General features: G+C 46.8%; 1 protein-coding gene across 2 annotated transcripts; it reads left to right on the top strand.

Moving 5' to 3' along the window:
• Positions 1–480: 480 nt before the first annotated feature.
• trmt1 (tRNA methyltransferase 1) lies at positions 481–20,559 on the top strand. 2 transcript variants are annotated; one of them, XM_065001315.1, is made up of 16 exons: positions 481–527; positions 8,108–8,494; positions 11,219–11,408; positions 11,992–12,179; positions 13,754–13,869; positions 13,990–14,102; positions 15,236–15,384; positions 15,516–15,599; positions 15,683–15,752; positions 15,845–15,979; positions 17,044–17,129; positions 17,253–17,361; positions 17,474–17,550; positions 17,838–17,957; positions 18,931–19,048; positions 20,097–20,559. In XM_065001315.1, exons 1-16 carry the CDS (start codon positions 496–498, stop codon positions 20,163–20,165), a joined length of 2,043 nt encoding a protein of 680 aa, XP_064857387.1. In that variant the 5' UTR covers positions 481–495; the 3' UTR covers positions 20,166–20,559. The 2 variants fall into 2 exon arrangements, with proteins under 2 accessions (XP_064857387.1, XP_064857388.1); XM_065001316.1 differs by lacking the exon at positions 481–527 and adding an exon at positions 6,920–7,112.
• Positions 20,560–20,818: the final 259 nt, after the last annotated feature.

Raw genomic sequence — 20,818 nt, 5'->3', positions numbered from 1 at the left:
TTCACAACAGCTAGCCGCCGCAAACACCTCGACGACTTCCCGTGTCCTTTCTGACCCCGGTGAACCCTGGTAAAACTCACCCCCCTCGCTATATTCCGTTGGAAAGTGTTTCAATGGGGTAGTGCAGAAGCGTTCGGTCCTCTCCCTCTCTACAGGCAGCCATTCAGTGTGTGAGCACAGCACAGGTGGAGAAGCAGAGCACAGAGCTGTCGAGGGAGCCCAAAACGGTACCCAGAGGTGGAGGAAAAGATCACAGAGCTAACCGATCTCTCAGACAGAAAGCGTCCCCAACCAACCCGGATGCCCCTGTCGGTCTCCATCAACTGCCCAATTCAAATCACACACACATTTTCCGTCTCTCCCATACCCGTGTGGGACTCCCTCTTGTCCAGACAGCCCAGTTGACTGGTGATTCAGAGTGGAGATCAACAGGAAGCCGCCGGTAACGCTTAAATCTCCCTCCCGGTTGGATTCAGAGCTCGCTGCGGGTACTGAATGTGCTATTTTCGTATGTCTAGACTTCTCAGGTGAGCCCCTAGGCGTCTATAGTACGCGCATAGAGTACAAACTACCATCTGCATTCAAGCAATGGGAAAAGCTATAGAGCTGCCTAGATACAGTTCTTTCTTACTGTCAAAATGAATCTTTCTTCATCATGGCCATAATTGCTGTTAGACGAGCGCCACCTCCCGCGTTAATGTTAAATAATGATAATGAATCATTTCATAACAATTGATAATTCTGTTTAATCATACGTATTATAAATGCTCTAGCCTGACGCGTTCAGGGTATCACTTGGAATCATGATGGCAATGAGAATTGTCACGTACATGCTGCTGCACACAGTGCCAGAGATGAGGAAAACGTGAAAAAATGAGGCATCTCTCATTGCCAACATTTTATTGCTTCTTGCCTCCTAATCCCATCATGCGCCTCATATGACTGCAATGGAAACATAATAAAACAACAACATTAAAACACTACTTTGATCTACAGTATCACATTTAGGCCTGTTAAATTAAGGCTTTTCATGTAACTTAAAAAAAATCTTCTTCGCACATTCAAGGCATGGAAAGTAGTCAAACCGCCAGATGAATGACCGCTCTGTCCTTTGTCTTTCTATTACAAAATACATGTTCATTACAATACACCCTAGCAAAATGTTTTTCAATGAAACACGAAAAACTAAAGAATCTCTCCCTGTTTCAGTCCATTTGGTGCAGAATGAATATGACCCAGTTATGAGAATTCTCTCAGAATTAGTAACTCTATATAGAACTGCACAGTGGAGGTGTCATAATACCCATAAAACCTAGTGGTCAAACAGGGAAAAGGTTCCAATCATTTTCCCACCATAAATGTTTCCCCCATAGGGGACTTTAGAAACACAAATAAGGTCTGTGTTTCCTGTAGTCTTACCCTGAGAAACACAAATAAGGTCTGTGTTTCCTGTAGGCTTACCCTGAGAAACACAAATAAGGTCTGTGTTTCCTGTAGTCTTACCCTGAGAAACACAAATAAGGTCTGTGTTTCCTGTAGTCTTACCCTGAGAAACACAAATAAGGTCTGTGTTTCATGTAGACTTACCCTGAGAAACACAAATAAGGTCTGTGTTTCCTGTAGTCTTACCCTGAGAAACACAAATAAGGTCTGTGTTTCCTGTAGTCTTACCCTGAGAAACACAAATAAGGTCTGTGTTTCATGTAGACTTACCCTGAGAAACACAAATAAGGTCTGTGTTTCCTGTAGTCTTACCCTGAGAAACACAAATAAGGTCTGTGTTTCCTGTAGTCTTACCCTGAGAAACACAAATAAGGTCTGTGTTTCATGTAGACTTACCCTGAGAAACACAAATAAGGTCTGTGTTTCCTGTAGTCTTACCCTGAGAAACACAAATAAGGTCTGTGTTTCCTGTAGTCTTACCCTGAGAAACACAAATAAGGTCTGTGTTTCATGTAGACTTACCCTGAGAAACACAAATAAGGTCTGTGTTTCCTGTAGTCTTACCCTGAGAAACACAAATAAGGTCTGTGTTTCCTGTAGTCTTACCCTGAGAAACACAAATAAGGTCTGTGTTTCATGTAGACTTACCCTGAGAAACACAAATAAGGTCTGTGTTTCCTGTAGTCTTACCCTGAGAAACACAAATAAGGTCTGTGTTTCCTGTAGTCTTACCCTGAGAAACACAAATAAGGTCTGTGTTTCATGTAGACTTACCCTGAGAAACACAAATAAGGTCTGTGTTTCCTGTAGTCTTACCCTGAGAAACACAAATAAGGTCTGTGTTTCCTGTAGTCTTACCCTGAGAAACACAAATAAGGTCTGTGTTTCATGTAGACTTACCCTGAGAAACACAAATAAGGTCTGTGTTTCCTGTAGTCTTACCCTGAGAAACACAAATAAGGTCTGTGTTTCCTGTAGTCTTACCCTGAGAAACACAAATAAGGTCTGTGTTTCATGTAGACTTACCCTGAGAAACACAAATAAGGTCTGTGTTTCCTGTAGACCCTGGCGTGACGTTTTGATAACCGTGTAAATCTGTCGGACAAGGTGACTTTTATCAATATAGTAGTCTCTGATACGAAAATGCTTATTAGCATCAAAGTAGACATACAAGACTACAAATCCCTGCAAGCTCCTGCACGTCATCTCTAGCTGACACCTTTGCTAACAGGTAATGTGTCAATTTAAAACTTGCACAAGACAGTTCACAGAAATTTCCATTTAAAGACGTGTTGCCAATTTATTAATTACTACATTTAGCTAACATTATATAGGTGAATCCAAAGATTGTTACCGTTGCCTCGATTCGGCAGCCTCGTCCAGATATGGCATTTGTAGTTCTTTATTAGCAAGCAATTAGCAGTTCATTTTTGGGGGGTAAATACAGGTGAAAATATTGATAAAAGTCACCTTGTCCTCGAGAGATGTCCATAGTTATCAAAACATCATGCCAGGGTAAGCCTACACTGCCAGGGTAAGCCTACACTGCCAGGGTAAGCCTACATGAAACACAGCCCTTATTTTAAGTGTTTCTAAAAAAAAAACAATGGGAAAAATACCTGGTGGAACCATTTCCCTGTTTGACCGCTAGGTTTTATGGGTATTATGACTCATACTGTGGTACTCTATATGCATTTTCTTCTCTCATTTGAAATGTGGGGGCAAGAAATGTGAATTGTTTTGCTCTCAAGAAAAGGGCGCCATTGAAAGCAGTGATTACTGGGGTAGCAGTAAATGTCAAAGTTGACTAAATGAAGGGGAAGATCCCCGGGGTGTTTGTGATGCTCGTGTTTGGTGCGACGCGGACAGGGGTGTGAGTAGTGAAACAGAAGTGTCATTGTCTGTTCTTTTGAGTTTTGATGTTGAGTCTTGCCTGACAAAGTGATGTGAGGATATATAAGTTGTCCTGTACAAGCTTTGGTGCCGAATACATTACATTGTTACAGGTGTCAAGCTTATGGGCATGTGGCAGCAGTGTGTAGGAGGGAGGTTCCTAGGTGTGAGAAGTGTGCAGAAGGGCATGAGACAAAGGAATGTAGGGATGCCCATGGGGCTGGGGATCAGAATTATTATTTTTTAAATTATTTTTTATTTCACCTTTATTTAACCAGGTAGGCTAGTTGAGAACAAGTTCTCATTTCCAACTGTGACCTGGCCAAGATAAAGCAAAGCAGTGCGACAAAAACAACAACACAGAGTTACACATAAACAAATGTACAGTCAATAACACAATAGAAAAATCTACATACAGTGTGTGCAAATGTAGAAGATTAGGGAGGTAAGGCAATAAATAGACCATGGAGGCTAAATAATTACAATTAGCATTAACACTGGAGTGATAGATGTGCAGATGATGATGTGCAAGTAGAGATACTGGGGTGCAAAAGAGAAAAAAAGCTAAATACCAATATGGGGATGAGGTAGTTGGGTGTGCTATTTACAGATTGGCTGTGCACAGGTACAGTGATCGGTAAGCAGCGGTAAGTGATCGGTAAGTCAGAGATTCAGTGAACTGGAAGGAAAGGCGGCCAAACAAAGGATATGTTGACAGAGTCGGAGCAGGTCTTTTTGCTGATGCCATGGCACATTTTTTTGTTATGACATTCTTTTTTTGTGTGTCAATTTCGACCAGAGTTACACATGGAATAAACAAACATACAGTCAATAATACAATAGAAAAAGTCTATATACAGTGTGTGCAAATGACGTAGGATAAGTGAGGGAAGGCAATAAATAGGCCATAGCGGCGAAATAATGACAATATAGCAATTAAACACTGGCGTGATAAATGTGCAGAAGATGAATGTGCAAGGTGAGATACTGGGGTGCAAAGGAGCAAAATAAACAACAGTTTGGGAATGAGGCAGTTTGTTGGGCTATTTACAGATGAGCTATGTACAGGTGCAGTGATCTGTGAGCTGCTCTGACAGCTGGTGCTTAAAGCTAGTGAGGGAGATATGAATTTACAGCTTCAGTGATTTTTGTAGTTTGTTCCAGTCATTGGCAGCAGAGAACTGGAAAGAAAGGCGGCTGAAGGAGGAATTGGCTTTGGGGGTGACCAGTGAAATATACCTACTGGAGCACGTGCTCTGGGTGGGTGCTGCTATGGTGACTAGTGAGCTGAGATTTTATTGTATTTTTTTTATTTTACCTTTATTTAACTAGGCAAGTCAGTTAAGAACAAATTCTTATTTTCAATGACAGCCTAGGAACAGTGGGTTAACTGCCTTGTTCAGGGGAAGAATGACAGATTTGTACCTTGTCAGCTCAAGGATTTGAGCCCAACGCTCCAACCACCCTGCCGCGGGGCTTTACCTAGCAAAGACTTATAGATGACCTGGAACCAGTGGGTTTGGCGACGAATGTGAAGCGAGGGCCAGCCAACGAGAGCATACAGGTCGCAGTGGTGGGTAGTATATGGGGCTTTGGTGACAAAACGGATGGACTGTGATAGACTGCATCCAATTTGCTGAGTAGAGTGTTGGAGGCTATTTTGTAAATGACATCACCGAAGTCAAGGATTGGTAGGATGGTCAGTTTTACGAGGGTATGTTTGGCTGCATGAGTGAAGGATGCTTTGTTGCTTTGTGATCCTGAGAGGAGTGGTGTGAGTAGTAGATCTGTACCTGTACAGATGGAGGGATCCTGAGAGGAGGGGTGTGAGTAGTAGATCTGTACCAGTACAGATGGAGGGATCCTGAGAGGAGGGGTGTGAGTAGTAGATCTGTACCAGAATAGAGGGAGGGATCCTGAGAGGAGTGGTGTGAGTAGTAGATCTGTACCAGAACAGATGGAGGGATCCTGAGAGGAGTGGTGTGAGTAGTAGATCTGTACCAGAACAGATGGAGGGATCCTGAGAGGAGTGGTGTGAGTAGTAGATCTGTACCTGTACAGATGGAGGGATCCTGAGAGGAGTGGTGTGAGTAGTAGATCTGTACCAGAACAGATGGAGGGATCCTGAGAGGAGTGGTGTGAGTAGTAGATCTGTACCTGTACAGATGGAGGGATCCTGAGAGGAGTGGTGTGAGTAGTACATCTGTACCAGAACAGATGGAGGGATCCTGAGAGGAGTGGTGTGAGTAGTACATCTGTACCAGAACAGATGGAGGGATCCTGAGAGGAGTGGTGTGAGTAGTAGATCTGTACCTGTACAGATGGAGGGATCCTGAGAGGAGTGGTGTGAGTAGTAGATCTGTACCAGAACAGATGGAGGGATCCTGAGAGGAGTGGTGTGAGTAGTAGATCTGTACCTGTACAGATGGAGGGATCCTGAGAGGGGTGGTGTGAGTAGTAGATCTGTACCAGAACAGATGGAGGGATCCTGAGAGGAGTGGTGTGAGTAGTAGATCTGTACCAGAACAGATGGAGGGATCCTGAGAGGAGTGGTGTGAGTAGTAGATCTGTACCAGAACAGATGGAGGGATCCTGAGAGGAGTGGTGTGAGTAGTAGATCTGTACCTGTACAGATGGAGGGATCCTGAGAGGAGTGGTGTGAGTAGTACATCTGTACCTGTACAGATGGAGGGATCCTGAGAGGAGTGGTGTGAGTAGTATATCTGTACCTGTACAGATGGAGGGATCCTGAGAGGAGTGGTGTGAGTAGTAGATCTGTACCAGAACAGATGGAGGGATCCTGAGAGGAGTGGTGTGAGTAGTACATCTGTACCTGTACAGATGGAGGGATCCTGAGAGGAGTGGTGTGAGTAGTACATCTGTACCAGTACAGATGGATAGGCCAACAAGTGTTATATGTTTCAGTGAGACTGGATTTTTAGCATTTATAGTAATGGTTATCAACTGTACTGCAGGGATGGAATGTAAGTCACAGCAAATTGAGGTTGTGGTGGCAGCTGCAGAGAGGCATTAGGGTGTGTTGTGGTGGCAGCTGCAGAGAGGCATTAGGGTGTGTTGTAGTGGCAGCTGCAGAGAGGCATTAGGGTGTGTTGTGGTGGCAGCTGCAGAGAGGCATTAGGGTGTGTTGTGGTGGCAGCTGCAGAGAGGCATTAGGGTGTGTTGTGGTGGCAGCTGCAGAGAGGCATTAGGGTGTGTTGTGGTGGCAGCTGCAGAGAGGCATTAGGGTGTGTTGTGGTGGCAGCTGCAGAGAGGCATTAGGGTGTGTGAGACGTGACGTCAGAAGAGTTACAGGGTGTGTTGTGGTGGTGGTGTCCCATCCTTTCAGGTTGTTGGCCTGAGGTAGGACTAAATACATTTACATAGTGGAGTAGGGTGGTGATATTTTAAAATTATTTTTATGTTTTAGTGAGTGTAGTGTTGCATGGTAGGGTATTTGGATATAGATTGTTTTCAAGCAAAGGAGAAGCGAGTTGTAATCCAGTCTAGTAGGTGGCGGTAATGCAGCAAGTATTAGATACTAACCGCCCTTAAACCTCAGCGAAGAAGAAGAATTCGAAACGCATTTTTGACCTCTTTCTGTTTGGTTCTGCGGGTTTCTGTAGTTGTGGTCCATGCATATCTGCGTCCATGTGTTAACTTGAGTTTTGCAACAAATAGCTAGTGAATTATTACCGTTGTCATACAGTAAATATCCATAATCATCAAATACAGCTACATTTTAAGTTGTCAACTTGGGAAAGTGCGCCGCAGATAAGGTAATCGTTTTTATCTTACTTGATAGCTAAATACCGGTAGCTAGCTAGTTAGCGCTTCGGTTCATTTCAATGCAGTCAGTTAGCTAGCATTGTGCACTTAGCCGGTGTCGGCATGTAAAAGTTGCAAGTGTTTTATCATAACTTTTATGGTGTAAATGTTCATGTTAGTTAGATTGATGGTGTCTTTCTTTCTCTCTGACAAAACAAGCTCTGACTACATTGAAGGGGGTGCGCCCTGGTTTATGTAGCTAGCGTGCTACCTTAGCAAGCTGCCCTGACTTCAACTCAGGCATCAGTAACGTTATACATCATCTTTGCTTCAAACCATGGTTTAGCTAACAGTCTTTGTGTTGTCAGTTCATGCTCTGGTCTAAACTGTGGAGGAAGAGCCCCAAGTCGAACCAATATCTGTTTTTCCATCAGTACTGTGTAACCTGGGGCGGCAGGGTAGCCTAGTGGATTGGACTCGTAACCAAAAGGTTGCAAGTTCAGATCCCCGAGCTGACAAGGTACAAATCTGTCGTTCTGCCCCTGTTCCTAGGCCCTCATTGAAAATAAGACATTGTTCTTAACTGACTTGCCTAGTTAAATAAAGGTCAAATTTAAAAAAAAAAAAAAAAAAACCTAGCCCAATATGTACTCTAACTTGACTCCTTAAGGTCCTTAAGGAGACCTAAGTTATTTTCAGAGGTATAATTGACTGTCTCTGACAGCCATATATACTCCATCTAAACGTGAATCGATTCTCAAATGCAATATGGTTCTAGAAACATAAAACCCATGACTTTCATATGACATCAAAATAATTAAACAAATGACACTTACTGTACACCGCAAGCGATGCGCGTTAATTTTCAGACCGAGCATCTGACCTCTTAACAAAACTCCCCCGGACAGTAGACGCCTTGGTCTGATGTAATGGCACTGATAGTCATGATCAATGTCTGTGTGTGACAACTGTGACCGTTATAACACATTGTTGTCATTTCTTCCAGGACTGAGAAGTGCCCTATGCTGATCATCACTGCTCGGCTACTCCCCCTCTTAACTGTACCCTTCACCCACCAGAGGATTCAAAGGACAGTTGGCAGTGTTGCCTACAGGGGACTGAGAACCATGGAGCCCCTCAGGGCCCCTCAGGATCCACAAGTTAACACCACCCTGTCTGGGGTAGACACCAAGCCTCAGCCCCCTACTTCTGGAGCCCCAATGGAGGGCTTGAACCCAAGTCCAGCTGCCTCAACACCTGACCAGGAGATGCCCCCGACAACGGGGTTGTTGCCAGGGGAGACAGTTGTCAGGGAGGGCAAGGCAGCCATATTGTTTCCCAGTGCCAACGAGGTGTTTTACAACCCCGTGCAGGAGTTCAACAGAGATCTGACGTGAGTTTGACTAATGGGGCTTATTCACTAGGAAGTAAATGAAACAGAGGGACCTACCTGAATTTGTCCAATAGAAACTCTCACACAGTTTGCTTTGGTGTGCACTTATGAATACACCCCTAATGGTCTTTTATCCCTTAGCTGGCCCAACATTCAGCTCAAGGCTGCATTGTCAACATATACCTTGTCCCTGGACATATTATGGGATATATGCATACATTGCAATTTTGATGTTTTCCTATGGGTCTGTTAGCCTTCAGTTGAAGAAACTGCATTCAACATGGCTTATGTAGAGCTGAATCTGCATAGCTATAAGTATAGCTATAGTCAGAGCCATGTATTTACACTGAATAAAAATATAAATGCAACAATTTCAAAGAGTTTACTGAGTTGCAGTTCATACAAGGAAATCAGTCAATTGAAGTAAATGAATTAGGCCCCAGTCTATGGATTTCACATGACTGGGAATACAGATATGCATCTGTTGGTCACAGATACTTTAAAAAAGGTAGGGGTGTGGATCAGAAAACCAGTCAGTATCTGGTGTGACCACCATTTGCCTCATGCAGTGCGACACATCTCCTTCGTATAGAGTAGATCAGGCTGTTGATTGTGGCCTGTGAAATGTTGTCCCACTTCTCTTCAATGGCTGTGCGAAGTTTCTGGATATTGGTGGGAACTGGGACATGTTGTCAAAGGCTGACATGTCTGGTGACTATGCAGGCCATGGAAGAACTGGGACATTTTCAGCTTCCAGGAATCGTGTACAGATCCTTGTGACATGGGGCCGTGCGTTATCATGCTGAAACATGAGGTGATGACGGCAGATAAATGGCACGACAAATTGCCTCAGGATCTCATCACGGTATCTCTGTGCATCCAAATTGCCAACAATAAAATGCAATTGTGTTCGATGTTTGTACCTTATGCCTGCCCATACCATCATCCCACTGTCACCATGGGACACTGTTCAAAACGTTGACATCAGCAAACCGCAAGCCCACACGACACCATACACGTTGTCTGCCATCTTCCCGGTACAGTTGAAACTGGGATTCATCCATGAAGAGCACACTTCTCCAGTGTGCCAGTGGCCATTGAAGGTGAGCATTTGTCCATTGAAGTCGGTTACGATGCCGAACTGCAGTCAGGTCAAGACCCTGGTGAGGACGACCGGCACTCAGATCAGCTTCCCTGAAATGGTTTCTGACAGTTGGTGCAGAAATTCTTCAGGTGTGCAAACTAATTTTCATCAGCTGACATGGTGGCTGGTCTCAGACGACCCCTCAGGTGAAGAAGCTGGATGTGGAGGTCCTGGGCTGGCCACACGTGGTCTGCGGTTGTGAGGCCGGTTGGATGTACTGCCAAGTTCTCTAAAATGACGTTGGAGGCAGCTTATGGTAGAGAAATGAACAGTCAATTCTCTGGCAACAGCTCTGGTGGACATTCCTGCAGTCAGCATGCCAATTGCACACTCCCTCAACATGAGATGTCTGTGGCATTACTGTGTGACAAAACTGCACATTTTAGAGTGGCCTTTTATTGTCCCCAGCACAAGGTGCGCCTGTGTAATGATCATGTTGTTTAATGAGCTTCTTGATATGCCACCTGTCAGGTGGATGGATTATCTTTGCAAAGGATGGTACAGGGATATAAACTCATTTGTGCTCATTTTGAGAAGTAAGCTTTTTATGCGTATGGAACATTTTTGGGATCTGTTATTCCAGCTCATGAAACATGGAACACTTTACATGTAGAGTTTATAATTTTGTTCAGTATAGATAAAATAAATTAGTAGCGCAGCGGTCTAAGGCACTGCGTCACAGTGCTAGTAGGCGCCACTACAGACCTGGGTTCGATCCCGGGCTGTATCACAACCAGCTGTGATCGGGAGTCCCATATAGCGGTGCACTATTGGCCCAGCACCGTCTGGGTTAGAGGAGGGTTTGACGGACGGACGGACGGGGGGATTTACATGTAGGCCGTCATTAATTAAGAATTTGTTCTTTATTGACTTGCCTAGTTAAATGAAGGTACAATAAATATGGCTCAGGCTATGGTAGCTAGCTGGTTGTTCATCACAGGTACAGGCTATGGTAGCTAGCTGGTTGTTCATCACAGGTACAGGCTATGGTAGCTAGCTGGTTGTTCATCACAGGTACAGGCTATGGTAGCTAGCTGGTTGTTCATCACAGGTACAGGCTATGGTAGCTAGCTGGTTGTTCATCACAGGTACAGGCTATGGTAGCTAGCTGGTTGTTCATTACAGGTACAGGCTATGGTAGCTAGCTGGTTGTTCATCACAGGTACAGGCTATGGTAGCTAGCTGGTTGTTCATCACAGGTACAGGCTATGGTAGCTAGCTGGTTGTTCATCACAGGTACAGGCTATGGTAGCTAGCTGGTTGTTCATCACAGGTACAGGCTATGGTAGCTAGCTGGTTGTTCATCACAGGTACAGGCTATGGTAGCTAGCTGGTTGTTCATCACAGGTACAGGCTATGGTAGCTAGCTGGTTGTTCATCACAGGTACAGGCTATGGTAGCTAGCTGGTTGTTCATTACAGGTACAGGCTATGGTAGCTAGCTGGTTGTTCATCACAGGTACAGGCTATGGTAGCTAGCTGGTTGTTCATCACAGGTACAGGCTATGGTAGCTAGCTGGTTGTTCATCACAGGTACACCTGTTTCATCTCATGTCTCCGTCTTGCCCCCCTTCTCTCCAGGTGTGCGGTGGTTACAGAGTTTGCCCGGGAGCAGATGGCCCGGAGGGGGGTGAAGGTGATAGTGCCAGGGGAGAAGGAGAGGGTGGTGGTCAATCTAGCTGACGAGAAGAAAGAGGAGACAGAGATGCAGACAGGGGAGGAAGGAGGAGAGGAGCCAGTCGTAACTGCTTCAGTGGGGGAGCGCTGTAAGGTATGAAAAAGCGTGTGCATCCATGTTCCAACCCTACCGTTCTCCTCTCTCCACAATGGTCTGCCAGTGTGTTGGTATTCTAACCCTACCGTTCTCCTCTCTCCACAATGGTCTGGTCTGCCAGTGTGTTTGTGATCTAACCCTACCGTTCTCCTCTCTCCACAATGGTCTGCCAGTGTGTTGGTATTCTAACCCTACCGTTCTCCTCTCTCCACAATGGTCTGGTCTGCCAGTGTGTTGGTATTCTAACCCTACCGTTCTCCTCTCTCCACAATGGTCTGGTCTGCCAGTGTGTTTGTGATCTAACCCTACCGTTCTCCTCTCTCCACAATGGACTGCCAGTGTGTTTGTGATCTAACCCTACCATTCTCCATCCAGAATGGTCTGCCAGTGTGTTGGTATTCTACCCCTACCGTTCTCCTCTCTCCACAATGGTCTGCCAGTGTGTTGGTATTCTAACCCTACCGTTCTCTTCTCTCCACAATGGTCTGCCAGTGTGTTGGTATTCTAACCCTACCGTTCTCCTCTCTCCACAATGGTCTGCCAGTGTGTTTGTGATCTAACCCTACCATTCTCCATCCAGAATGGTCTGCGTGTGTTGGAGGGTCTGGCAGCGTCTGGCCTACGCTCTGTGAGGTTTGCTCTGGAGGTGCCTGGTCTACGTAGCGTCACGGCTAACGACTTCTCAGCCAAGGCTGCTGCCCTCATCGCCCGCAATGCCCAGCACAACGGAGTCACACACCTACTGCAGGCCAGCCAGAGAGATGCCAGGTTGGTCTCGCTCTCTCCTTCATGTATCTCATTCTTTTCTTCTCATTTTCTTCTTTATTTGTTTATCTATGGTCACTGACACACTCAGACAGTCTTCTCGAAGTCAAACTATCCCTCTCCATTTATCTTTTCTCCCTATTATTCAGTCTCTGCCTCTTTACCTCTCTTTTGATCCACCTCTTTCTCCTAACCTCTGCCCCCCCATCATGTTAATCCCTCCCTGTCTCGTTCCTCCGTCATGTTAATCCCTCCCTGTCTCGTTCCTCCATCATGTTAATCCCTCCCTGTCTCGTTCCTCCATCATGTTAATCCCTTCCTGTCTCGTTCCTCCATCATGTTAATCCCTCCCTGTCTCGTTCCTCCATCATGTTAATCCCTCCCTGTCTCGTTCCTCCATCATGTTAATCCCTTCCTGTCTCGTTCCTCCATCATGTTAATACCTCCCTGTCTCGTTCCTCCATCATGTTAATCCCTCCCTGTCTCGTTCCTCCATCATGTTAATCCCTCCCTGTCTCGTTCCTCCATCATGTTAATCCCTCCCTGTCTCGTTCCTCCATCATGTTAATCCCTCCCTGTCTCGTTCCTCCATCATGTTAATCCCTCCCTGTCTCGTTCCTCCATCATGTTAATCCCTCCCTGTCTCGTTCCTCCATCATGTTAATCCCTCCCTGTCCCGTTCCTCCATCATGTTAATCCCTCCCTGTCTCGTTCCTCCAGCATGTTAATCCCTTCCTGTCTCGTTCCTCCAGCATGTTAATCCCTTCCTGTCTCGTTCCTCCATCATGTTAATCCCTCCCTGTCTCGTTCCTCCAGCATGTTAATCCCTCCCTGTCTCGTTCCTCCAGCATGTTAATCCCTTCCTGTCTCGTTCCTCCATCATGTTAATCCCTCCCTGTCCCGTTCCTCCATCATGTTAATCCCTCCCTGTCTCGTCCCTCCAACATGTTAATCCCTCCCTGTCTTGTTCCTCCAGCATGTTAATCCCTCCCTGTCTCGTTCCTCCTCCAGCATGTTAATCCCTCCCTGTCTCGTTCCTCCTCCAGCATGTTAATCCCTCCCTGTCTCGTTCCTCCTCCAGCATGTTAATCCCTCCCTGTCCCGTTCCTCCATCATGTTAATCCCTCCCTGTCTCGTCCCTCCAACATGTTAATCCCTCCCTGTCTTGTTCCTCCAGCATGTTAATCCCTCCCTGTCTCGTTCCTCCTCCAGCATGTTAATCCCTCCCTGTCTCGTTCCTCCTCCAGCATGTTAATCCCTCCCTGTCTCGTTCCTCCTCCAGCATGTTAATCCCTCCCTGTCTCGGTCCTCCTCCAGCATGTTAATCCCTCCCTGTCTCGTTTCTCCTCCAGCATGTTAATCCCTCCCTGTCTCGTTCCTCCATGTTAATCCCTCTCCGTCTCGTTCCTCCAGCATGTTAATCCCTCTCCGTCTCGTTCCTCCTCCAGCATGTTAATCCCTCTCCGTCTCGTTCCTCCTCCAGCATGTTAATCCCTCTCTGTCTCGTTCCTCCTCCAGCATGTTAATCCGTCTCGTTCCTCCAGCATGTTAATCCCTCCCTGTCTTTGTTCCTCCAGCATGCTGATGTATGAGATGCGGGGGAAGAAGGACCGCTATGATGTCATAGACCTGGACCCCTACGGAAGCCCCGCCCCCTTCCTGGATGCCGCCGTCCAGGCTGTCGGTGAAGGAGGTCCGTAGATGTCCGTCAGTTATTCTCTCTGCTTAATTTAACATGTTTATGTGTCAGCGACAGATACACTGAGTGCGTTTTCCAGTGTGGTTTTACTAAAAACGTCTCTCTCTCCCCCAGGTCTGTTGTGTGTGACATGTACTGACATGGCTGTGATGGCTGGTAACAGTGGGGAGACCTGCTACAGCAAATACGGCTCTGTCTCCATCAAAGCCAAGTACTGTCATGAGATGGTGAGGAACGCTTGGCTAAACTCTATTCCAGCAGCGTGTATTTTCAACTACAACTGGATGCAAGTGACCTTCGTCTCTCCTGAGCCCATACGGGAGTTGTGGCGATGAGACAAGATAGTCATTACTAACAATTGGATACCACGAAATTGGGGAGAAAAGGGGGTAAAATTAAAAATAAAATATAAAACTGGATGCAAGAAAAACCTTGTTGGAATAATACGTGTGTAGAAGGAACATTTAGGGAAGTTGTGTGAATACATTTTGAATAGAAGTTTGAGAGTTTAGTCCCTGCTGTGTAGCTTGTCTCATAGCTCTCCTTTCTCCCTCGCCACCCTCCTCTTCTCCCTCCCCCTCTTCTCCCTCCCCCTCTTCTCCCTCCCCCTCTTCTCCCTCCCCCTCTTCTCCCTCGCCTTCTCCCTCGCCTTCTCCCTCGCCTTCTCCCTCGCCTTCTCCCCTTCTTCTCCCTCGCCTTCTCCCTCTTCTTCTCCCTCGCCACCCTCCTCTTCTCCCTCGCCTCCCCCTCTTCTCCCCCGCCCCCCTCCTCTTCTCCCTCCTCTTCTCCCCCTCTTCTCCCTCGCCACCCTCCTCTTCTCCCTCCTCTTCTCCCCCTCTTCTCCCTCGCCACCCTCCTCTTCTCCCTCCTCTTCTCCCCCTCTTCTCCCTCGCCACCCTCCTCTTCTCCCTCCTCTTCTCCCCCTCTTCTCCCTCACCACCCCCTCTTCTCCCTCACCACCCCCTCTTCTCCCTCGTCGCCTCCCCCATCTTCTCCCTCCTCGCCTCCCCCTCTCCCTCCTCTTCTCCCCCTCTTCTCCCTCACCACCCCCTCTTCTCCCTCACCACCCCCCTCTTCTCCCTCGTCGCCTCCCCCATCTTCTCCCTCCTCGCCTCCCCCTCTTCTCCTCGTCGCCTCCCCCATCTTCTCCTCCTCGCCTCCCCCTCTTCTCCCTCGCCACCCCCTCTTCTCCCTCGCCACCCCCTCCTATTCTCCCCCTCTTCTCCCTCCTCGCCACCCCCTCTTCTCCCTCCTCGCCACCCCCTCTTCTCCCTCCTCGCCACCCCCATCTTCTCCCTCGCCACCTCTTCTCCCTCACTTCTCCCTCGCCACCCCCCTCCTCTTCTCCCTCCTCCCCCAGGCTCTGCGTATCATCCTACACAGTCTGGACCAGAGAGCTGGTGTGTACCAGCGGTACATCCACCCCCTGCTCTGTGTCAGTGTGGACTTCTACATACGAGTGTTTGTCAGGGTACACACTGGACAGGCCATGGTCAAAAACTCAGCAAGGTATGGACACACACACACACACACACACACACCGTAACACAACACTTTATCTAGACGTGAAGTCTTCATAACGGACTGTAAAGTTGTTATTCTGAAGATATGATGACATTACACCTGATGTGGTGTTTCAGTAAACAAGCGTTGGTGTATAACTGTGTTGGCTGTGGCTCGTTCCACTTACAACGACTGGGCAAGAGGACGACTCAGGGAAACCAGTAAGACACTATTTCTCTATATGGCTTATTCCTGTCGAGTTGGGCAACTTGTGTGTGTTAATGTTTCTCTCTGTGTGTTTCAGTATAAAGTACTCTGCAGCCACTGGACCGCCGGTCGGAGCAGAGTGTGAACACTGTGGACACAGACACCAGGTGAGGACACACACACACACACACACACACACTTTCTCTTACTTTCTCACGCATTCTCTCTGACACCGTCTCTCTCTCCTCCTCCTCTGTAGCTGGGTGGTCCTATCTGGGGTGAGGCCCTCCATGACGTGAGCTTCGTTCAGAAGGTTCTATCTGCCGTGTCTGGGAACCCGTCCCGCTTTGGAACCGCCCGTCGCATAGAGGGCATGCTCAGCATGGTCACAGAGGTGAGAGGTTAGGGGTCATAGAGGGCATGCTCAGCATGGTCACAGAGGTGAGAGGTTAGGGGTCATAGAGGGCATGCTCACAGAGGTGAGAGGTTAGGGGTCATAGAGGGCATGGTCACAGAGGTGAGAGGTTAGGGGTCATAGAGGGCATGGTCACAGAGGTGAGAGGTTAGGGGTCATAGAGGGCATGGTCACAGAGGTTAGGGGTCATAGAAAGCATGCTCAGCATGGTCACAGAGGTGAGAGGTTAGGGGTCATAGAGGGCATGCTCAGCATGGTCACAGAGGTGAGTGGTTAGGGGTCATAGGTCTACAAGAAGCAGTCTGAAATACACTTTATATTACATGGAATAAGACATGGGGGACCTTTTCTCAACTGCATGCTGCTCTCCTCCTCAAAACCCATTGGAGGAGAAGGTCAGAGGTGAGGGACTTCTCTTTCTCCTCCAATGGGTTTTGAGAAGGAGGCGAGGAGAGCGGAGGTGAGTATGCAGTTGAGATTCTTCCATTGATGCTGATCCAAGGTTAGGTTGGGGTTCTCACTCTTAATGGTAGGATTGGGAGAAAGGGTCAGCTGATCCAAGGTTAGGTTGGGGTTCTCACTCTTAATGGTAGGATTGGGAGAAAGGGTCAGCTGATCCAAGGTTAGGTTGGGGTTCTCACTCTTTATGGTAGGATTGGGAGAAAGGGTCAGCTGATCCAAGGTTAGGTTGGGGTTCTCACTCTTAATGGTAGGATTGGGAGAAAGGGTCAGCTGATCTGAGGTTGGGGTTCTCACTCTTAATGGTAGGATTGGGAGAAAGGGTCAGCTGATCCAAGGTTAGGTTGGGGTTCTCACTCTTAATGGTAGGATTGGGAGAAAAGGTCAGCTGATCCAAGGTTAGGTTGGGGTTCTCACTCTTAATGGTAGGATTGGGAGAAAGGGTCAGCTGATCCAAGGTTAGGTTGGGGTTCTCACTCTTTATGGTAGGATTGAGTAAGAAGAGAAATGGCAAGCTGATCTCAGGTCTGCCTAAGATGAGCCAGGTGTAATGTCCAAACTTTAACTGTTGTCTGTGTGTACAGGAGCTGGAGGATGTGCCTCTATACTACACAGTGGACAACCTGAGCAGCACTGTACACTGCAGCACTCCCCCTCTGCTCCAATTCAGGTCCTACTCTCCCTCTCATATAAGACTGTCCTGTCTGATTACATCAAATACAACTCCCCCCCACCCCTCTATCCTTGAACTCACTCACCCTCTCTCTCTCCCTCTCTCTCTCCCTCTCTCCAGGTCGGCTCTGCTTCATGCAGGCCACAGGGTGTCCTTGTCTCATGCCTGTAAGAATGCTCTAAAGACGGATGCTCCTCCCAGGGTCCTCTGGGACGTCATGCGATGCTGGGTAAGACACAATGCACCATGGGAACCATTTCAATATGGGATGAAACTGAAAGTCCAAGTCCCAATCCGGGTGTAGATTTGACAGTATGTGGCGGTTATGTTGTATCCTGCAGGAAAAGTCCAATCCGGTGAAGAGAGACAGACTGTCAGAGAGCAGCCCTGCTCACCACATCCTCAATACTGAACCCATGTAAGTCTGGGACTGAACCAATTGCCTGGGAGATGAAGATGCCAGTACAGTTTAACATAGAGATGGTATAATGTAGTGATGAATAAGATTATGGATATTAGGAAAAGGTATGTCCTGTGTCCCCCCTTCTTGCTCTCTCCCCCTCCCCCATCACTCTCTCTCATCTCTCTCCCCCATCTCTCCTCCTCTCTCTCCCCCATCTCTCGCGCTACCTCTCTCTCTCCCCCATCTCTCGCGCTCTCTCTCTCCTCTCTCTCTCCCCCATCTCTCGCGCTACCTCTCTCTAGTCTACAGGCGTGTTTTGATGTGAGGGAGGATGCCAATCCCCAGTCTCGCCGTCGCCACCTCACCCGCTTCCAGGAGAACCCTGAGCCTTTCTGGGGGCCCAAGGCCCGTGCCAATGCTGGGTAGGATACACTTATTAATACTAACCCCGTCCTTGACCCCTAACCCTAAACCTCAGGCCAGCTGGGGGCCAAGGCTCATGCCAATGCTGGGTAGGATACACCTATTAATACTAACCCCGTCCTTGACCCCTAACCTCAGGCCAGCTGGGGGCCAAGGCTCGCGCCAATGCTGGGTAGGATACACTTATTAATACTAACCCCGTCCTTGACCCCTAACCCTTAAACCTCAGGCCAGCTGGGCGCCAAGGCCTTGGCAACAGGTCACAAATCTTGCTGCAGTGATGGCCCACTGTGGAATTTCACCCAGTAGATATGGGACTTTATCAAAATTGGGTTTGTTTTCGAATTCTGTGTAATCTGAGAGAAATATGTGTCTCTAATATGGTCATACATTGGGCAAGAGGTTAGGAAGTGCAGCTCAGTTTCCACCTCATTTTGTGGGCAGTGAGCACATAGCCTGTCTTCTCTTGAGAGCCATGTCTGCCTACGGCGGCCGTTCTCAATAGCAAGGCTATGCTCACTGAGTCTGTACATAGTCAAAGCTTTCCTTAAGTTTGGGTCAGTCACAGTGGTCAGATATTCTGCCACTGTGTACTCTCTGTTTAGGGCCAAATAGCATTCTAGTTTGCTCTGTTTTTTTGTTAATTCTTTCCAATGTGTCAAGTAATTATATTTTTGTTTTCTCATGATTTCCTTGGGTCTAATTGTGCTGCTGTCCTGGGGCTCTGTGTGTTTGTGTTTATGAACAGAGACCAGCTTGCTTAGTGGACTCTTCTCCAGGTTCATCTCTCTGTAGGTCATGACTTTGTTATGGAAGGTTTGGGAATTGCTTTCTTTTAGGGTTTTGATCATTAGCGGGTACCGGCCTAATTCTGCTCTGCATGCTTCATTTGGTGTTTTACATTGTACACCAAGGATATTTTCACAGAATTCTGCATGCAGAGTCTCAATTTGGTGTCTCTCTCTCTCTCAGTGGTGGAGGAATCTCATCAGACCTGGAGGACAGGAGGAAACAGGGTCAAAACAAGAGGAAGAACCAGATCACAGACGCCACCCAGCTTAAGAGCTTCCCCTGCAAGAGGTTCAGGAAGGTATGGGAGCACGTTTCCACTCCCCACACCCTGTAACACTAGTGGGCATTGCATTACACAAGATTCAGAAAGTCCGAAAGTTGCAAGAGCTTCCCTTGCAAAAGGTACAGGGAAACACCCCACAATAACCATATAGACATAGTAGAATTGTAAGGCTGCGTTTACACAGGCAGCCCAATGCTGATCTTTTTACACTAATTGGTATTTTGACCAATCAGACCAGCTCTAAAAAAAAAAAGATCTGATGTGAAAAGATCTGATTTGATTTCTCAAAAAATGCTATTAGGAGAAAAACTATCATAATTGGGCTGCCTGTGTAGAGGCAGCCACGGTAATGTTTCACAGGAGCTTTCTCTTTGGTGAAATGTTCTGAAGGGTGTGAGCACACTCTGTTCTTTTCATAATCACACTGTCGGCATAGTAACCGTACACTACCAGAGAACAAGGTGTTCTATCTCCCCAGCAACAGACAGTGCCTCATTAATTATGAATCATCATAACACTTCAGCTATTATTACAGATACATTTTCCACACAATAATAAACCTAAACTGGCATTGTTAAATACTTATTGGCTTGAAAGGCATTCTAGAGCTTGCAATATTTCCCTATAACGCACGGTAGAATTTAAGGGCTTATACATGTTTTGTTTGAGCTGCTTTTTAAAGTAAGTCTAATTGGAAAAAGTATTGTTTTTAATTTGATTTTCATAATAGCCAGCTAAGACTGATGGTTGGGTTAGCTAAACTAGTGAGTCTGTTAGCTACAGTAGTTGCCTTGGTAACCAAGCAATCTAGGTAACTTGCTAGCTACTTCAGTGGATGTTGAACACATTTCTAGTGGTAAATATGTTACGTTCTAGCCTTGGTATGAAAGGGATAATCAACACGGGGCTCTATGTGTTCTGGGAAAGGAAGGTCAGTTTCACTCCGCTCGTGTCTAGTTGATCATCTTCTATGTCATTCACTATTTTCCATAGGACACATAACCCCTCATTATGTCTTACATATGATTTGCATGTTCCCCCCCCCCACTCTCTCTCTCTCCAGGGTAAATGCACACACGGTGAAAAATGCTGTTACTCCCATGACCTGGAACAGACTGACCAGATGGAGTGATGGTGGAGCGAATCTCTTCTCTTGTCTTCCCTCCCACTTGGTATCCTCATGTCCAGCTCAGCAGAATCTGTCCACTAAGGTATACTGGACACAATCATGACGAAGCAACCAGGTGAAACTCCAGGCCCCAGACATAACTAACTTTGAACTCCGGGGTGAAGTTTCCCCCTTGTTACCAATCTAGGATCAGCTTCCCCTCCCCCAATCATCTACATTACCATTAGTGGGGAGAATGCAAAACTGACCCAGTATCAGCATCTATGGGCAACTTCATTATGGGATGTCTAGTTGGCCCTGTATTGGAAATACACATACTGGCTTCATACTGAAGTGAAGCATCAATTCTGTTTTATTTATGACTGTTGTGACAGTCTAATAAAAGTCTTTATGGCAAGTGTGAAGTCATTTGTTCTGGTGAAAAATAGCTTTTACTGATGGTTCATTTTTATAACAGCTGTTGTGTAATTGTCAATGTGCTTTGACTTCCATTGTAGCACATAAATGTACATATTATAGTCATGTGGAGGAATGGGTGAGTGAATACACACTGAGAAACAACCTGGGTTTAATATCAGCTGCACATTGATCACTCTGATTCAACACACAAGCTGTTCAATTCTCATCTTTTGCCACTAATTGGTCTTATGACCAAT

Source organism: Oncorhynchus nerka, linkage group LG15 (genome assembly GCF_034236695.1).
Source record: "Oncorhynchus nerka isolate Pitt River linkage group LG15, Oner_Uvic_2.0, whole genome shotgun sequence".
Classification (NCBI taxonomy): Eukaryota; Metazoa; Chordata; class Actinopteri; order Salmoniformes; family Salmonidae; genus Oncorhynchus; species Oncorhynchus nerka.
This window is presented reverse-complemented; position numbering and strand designations above follow the sequence as displayed.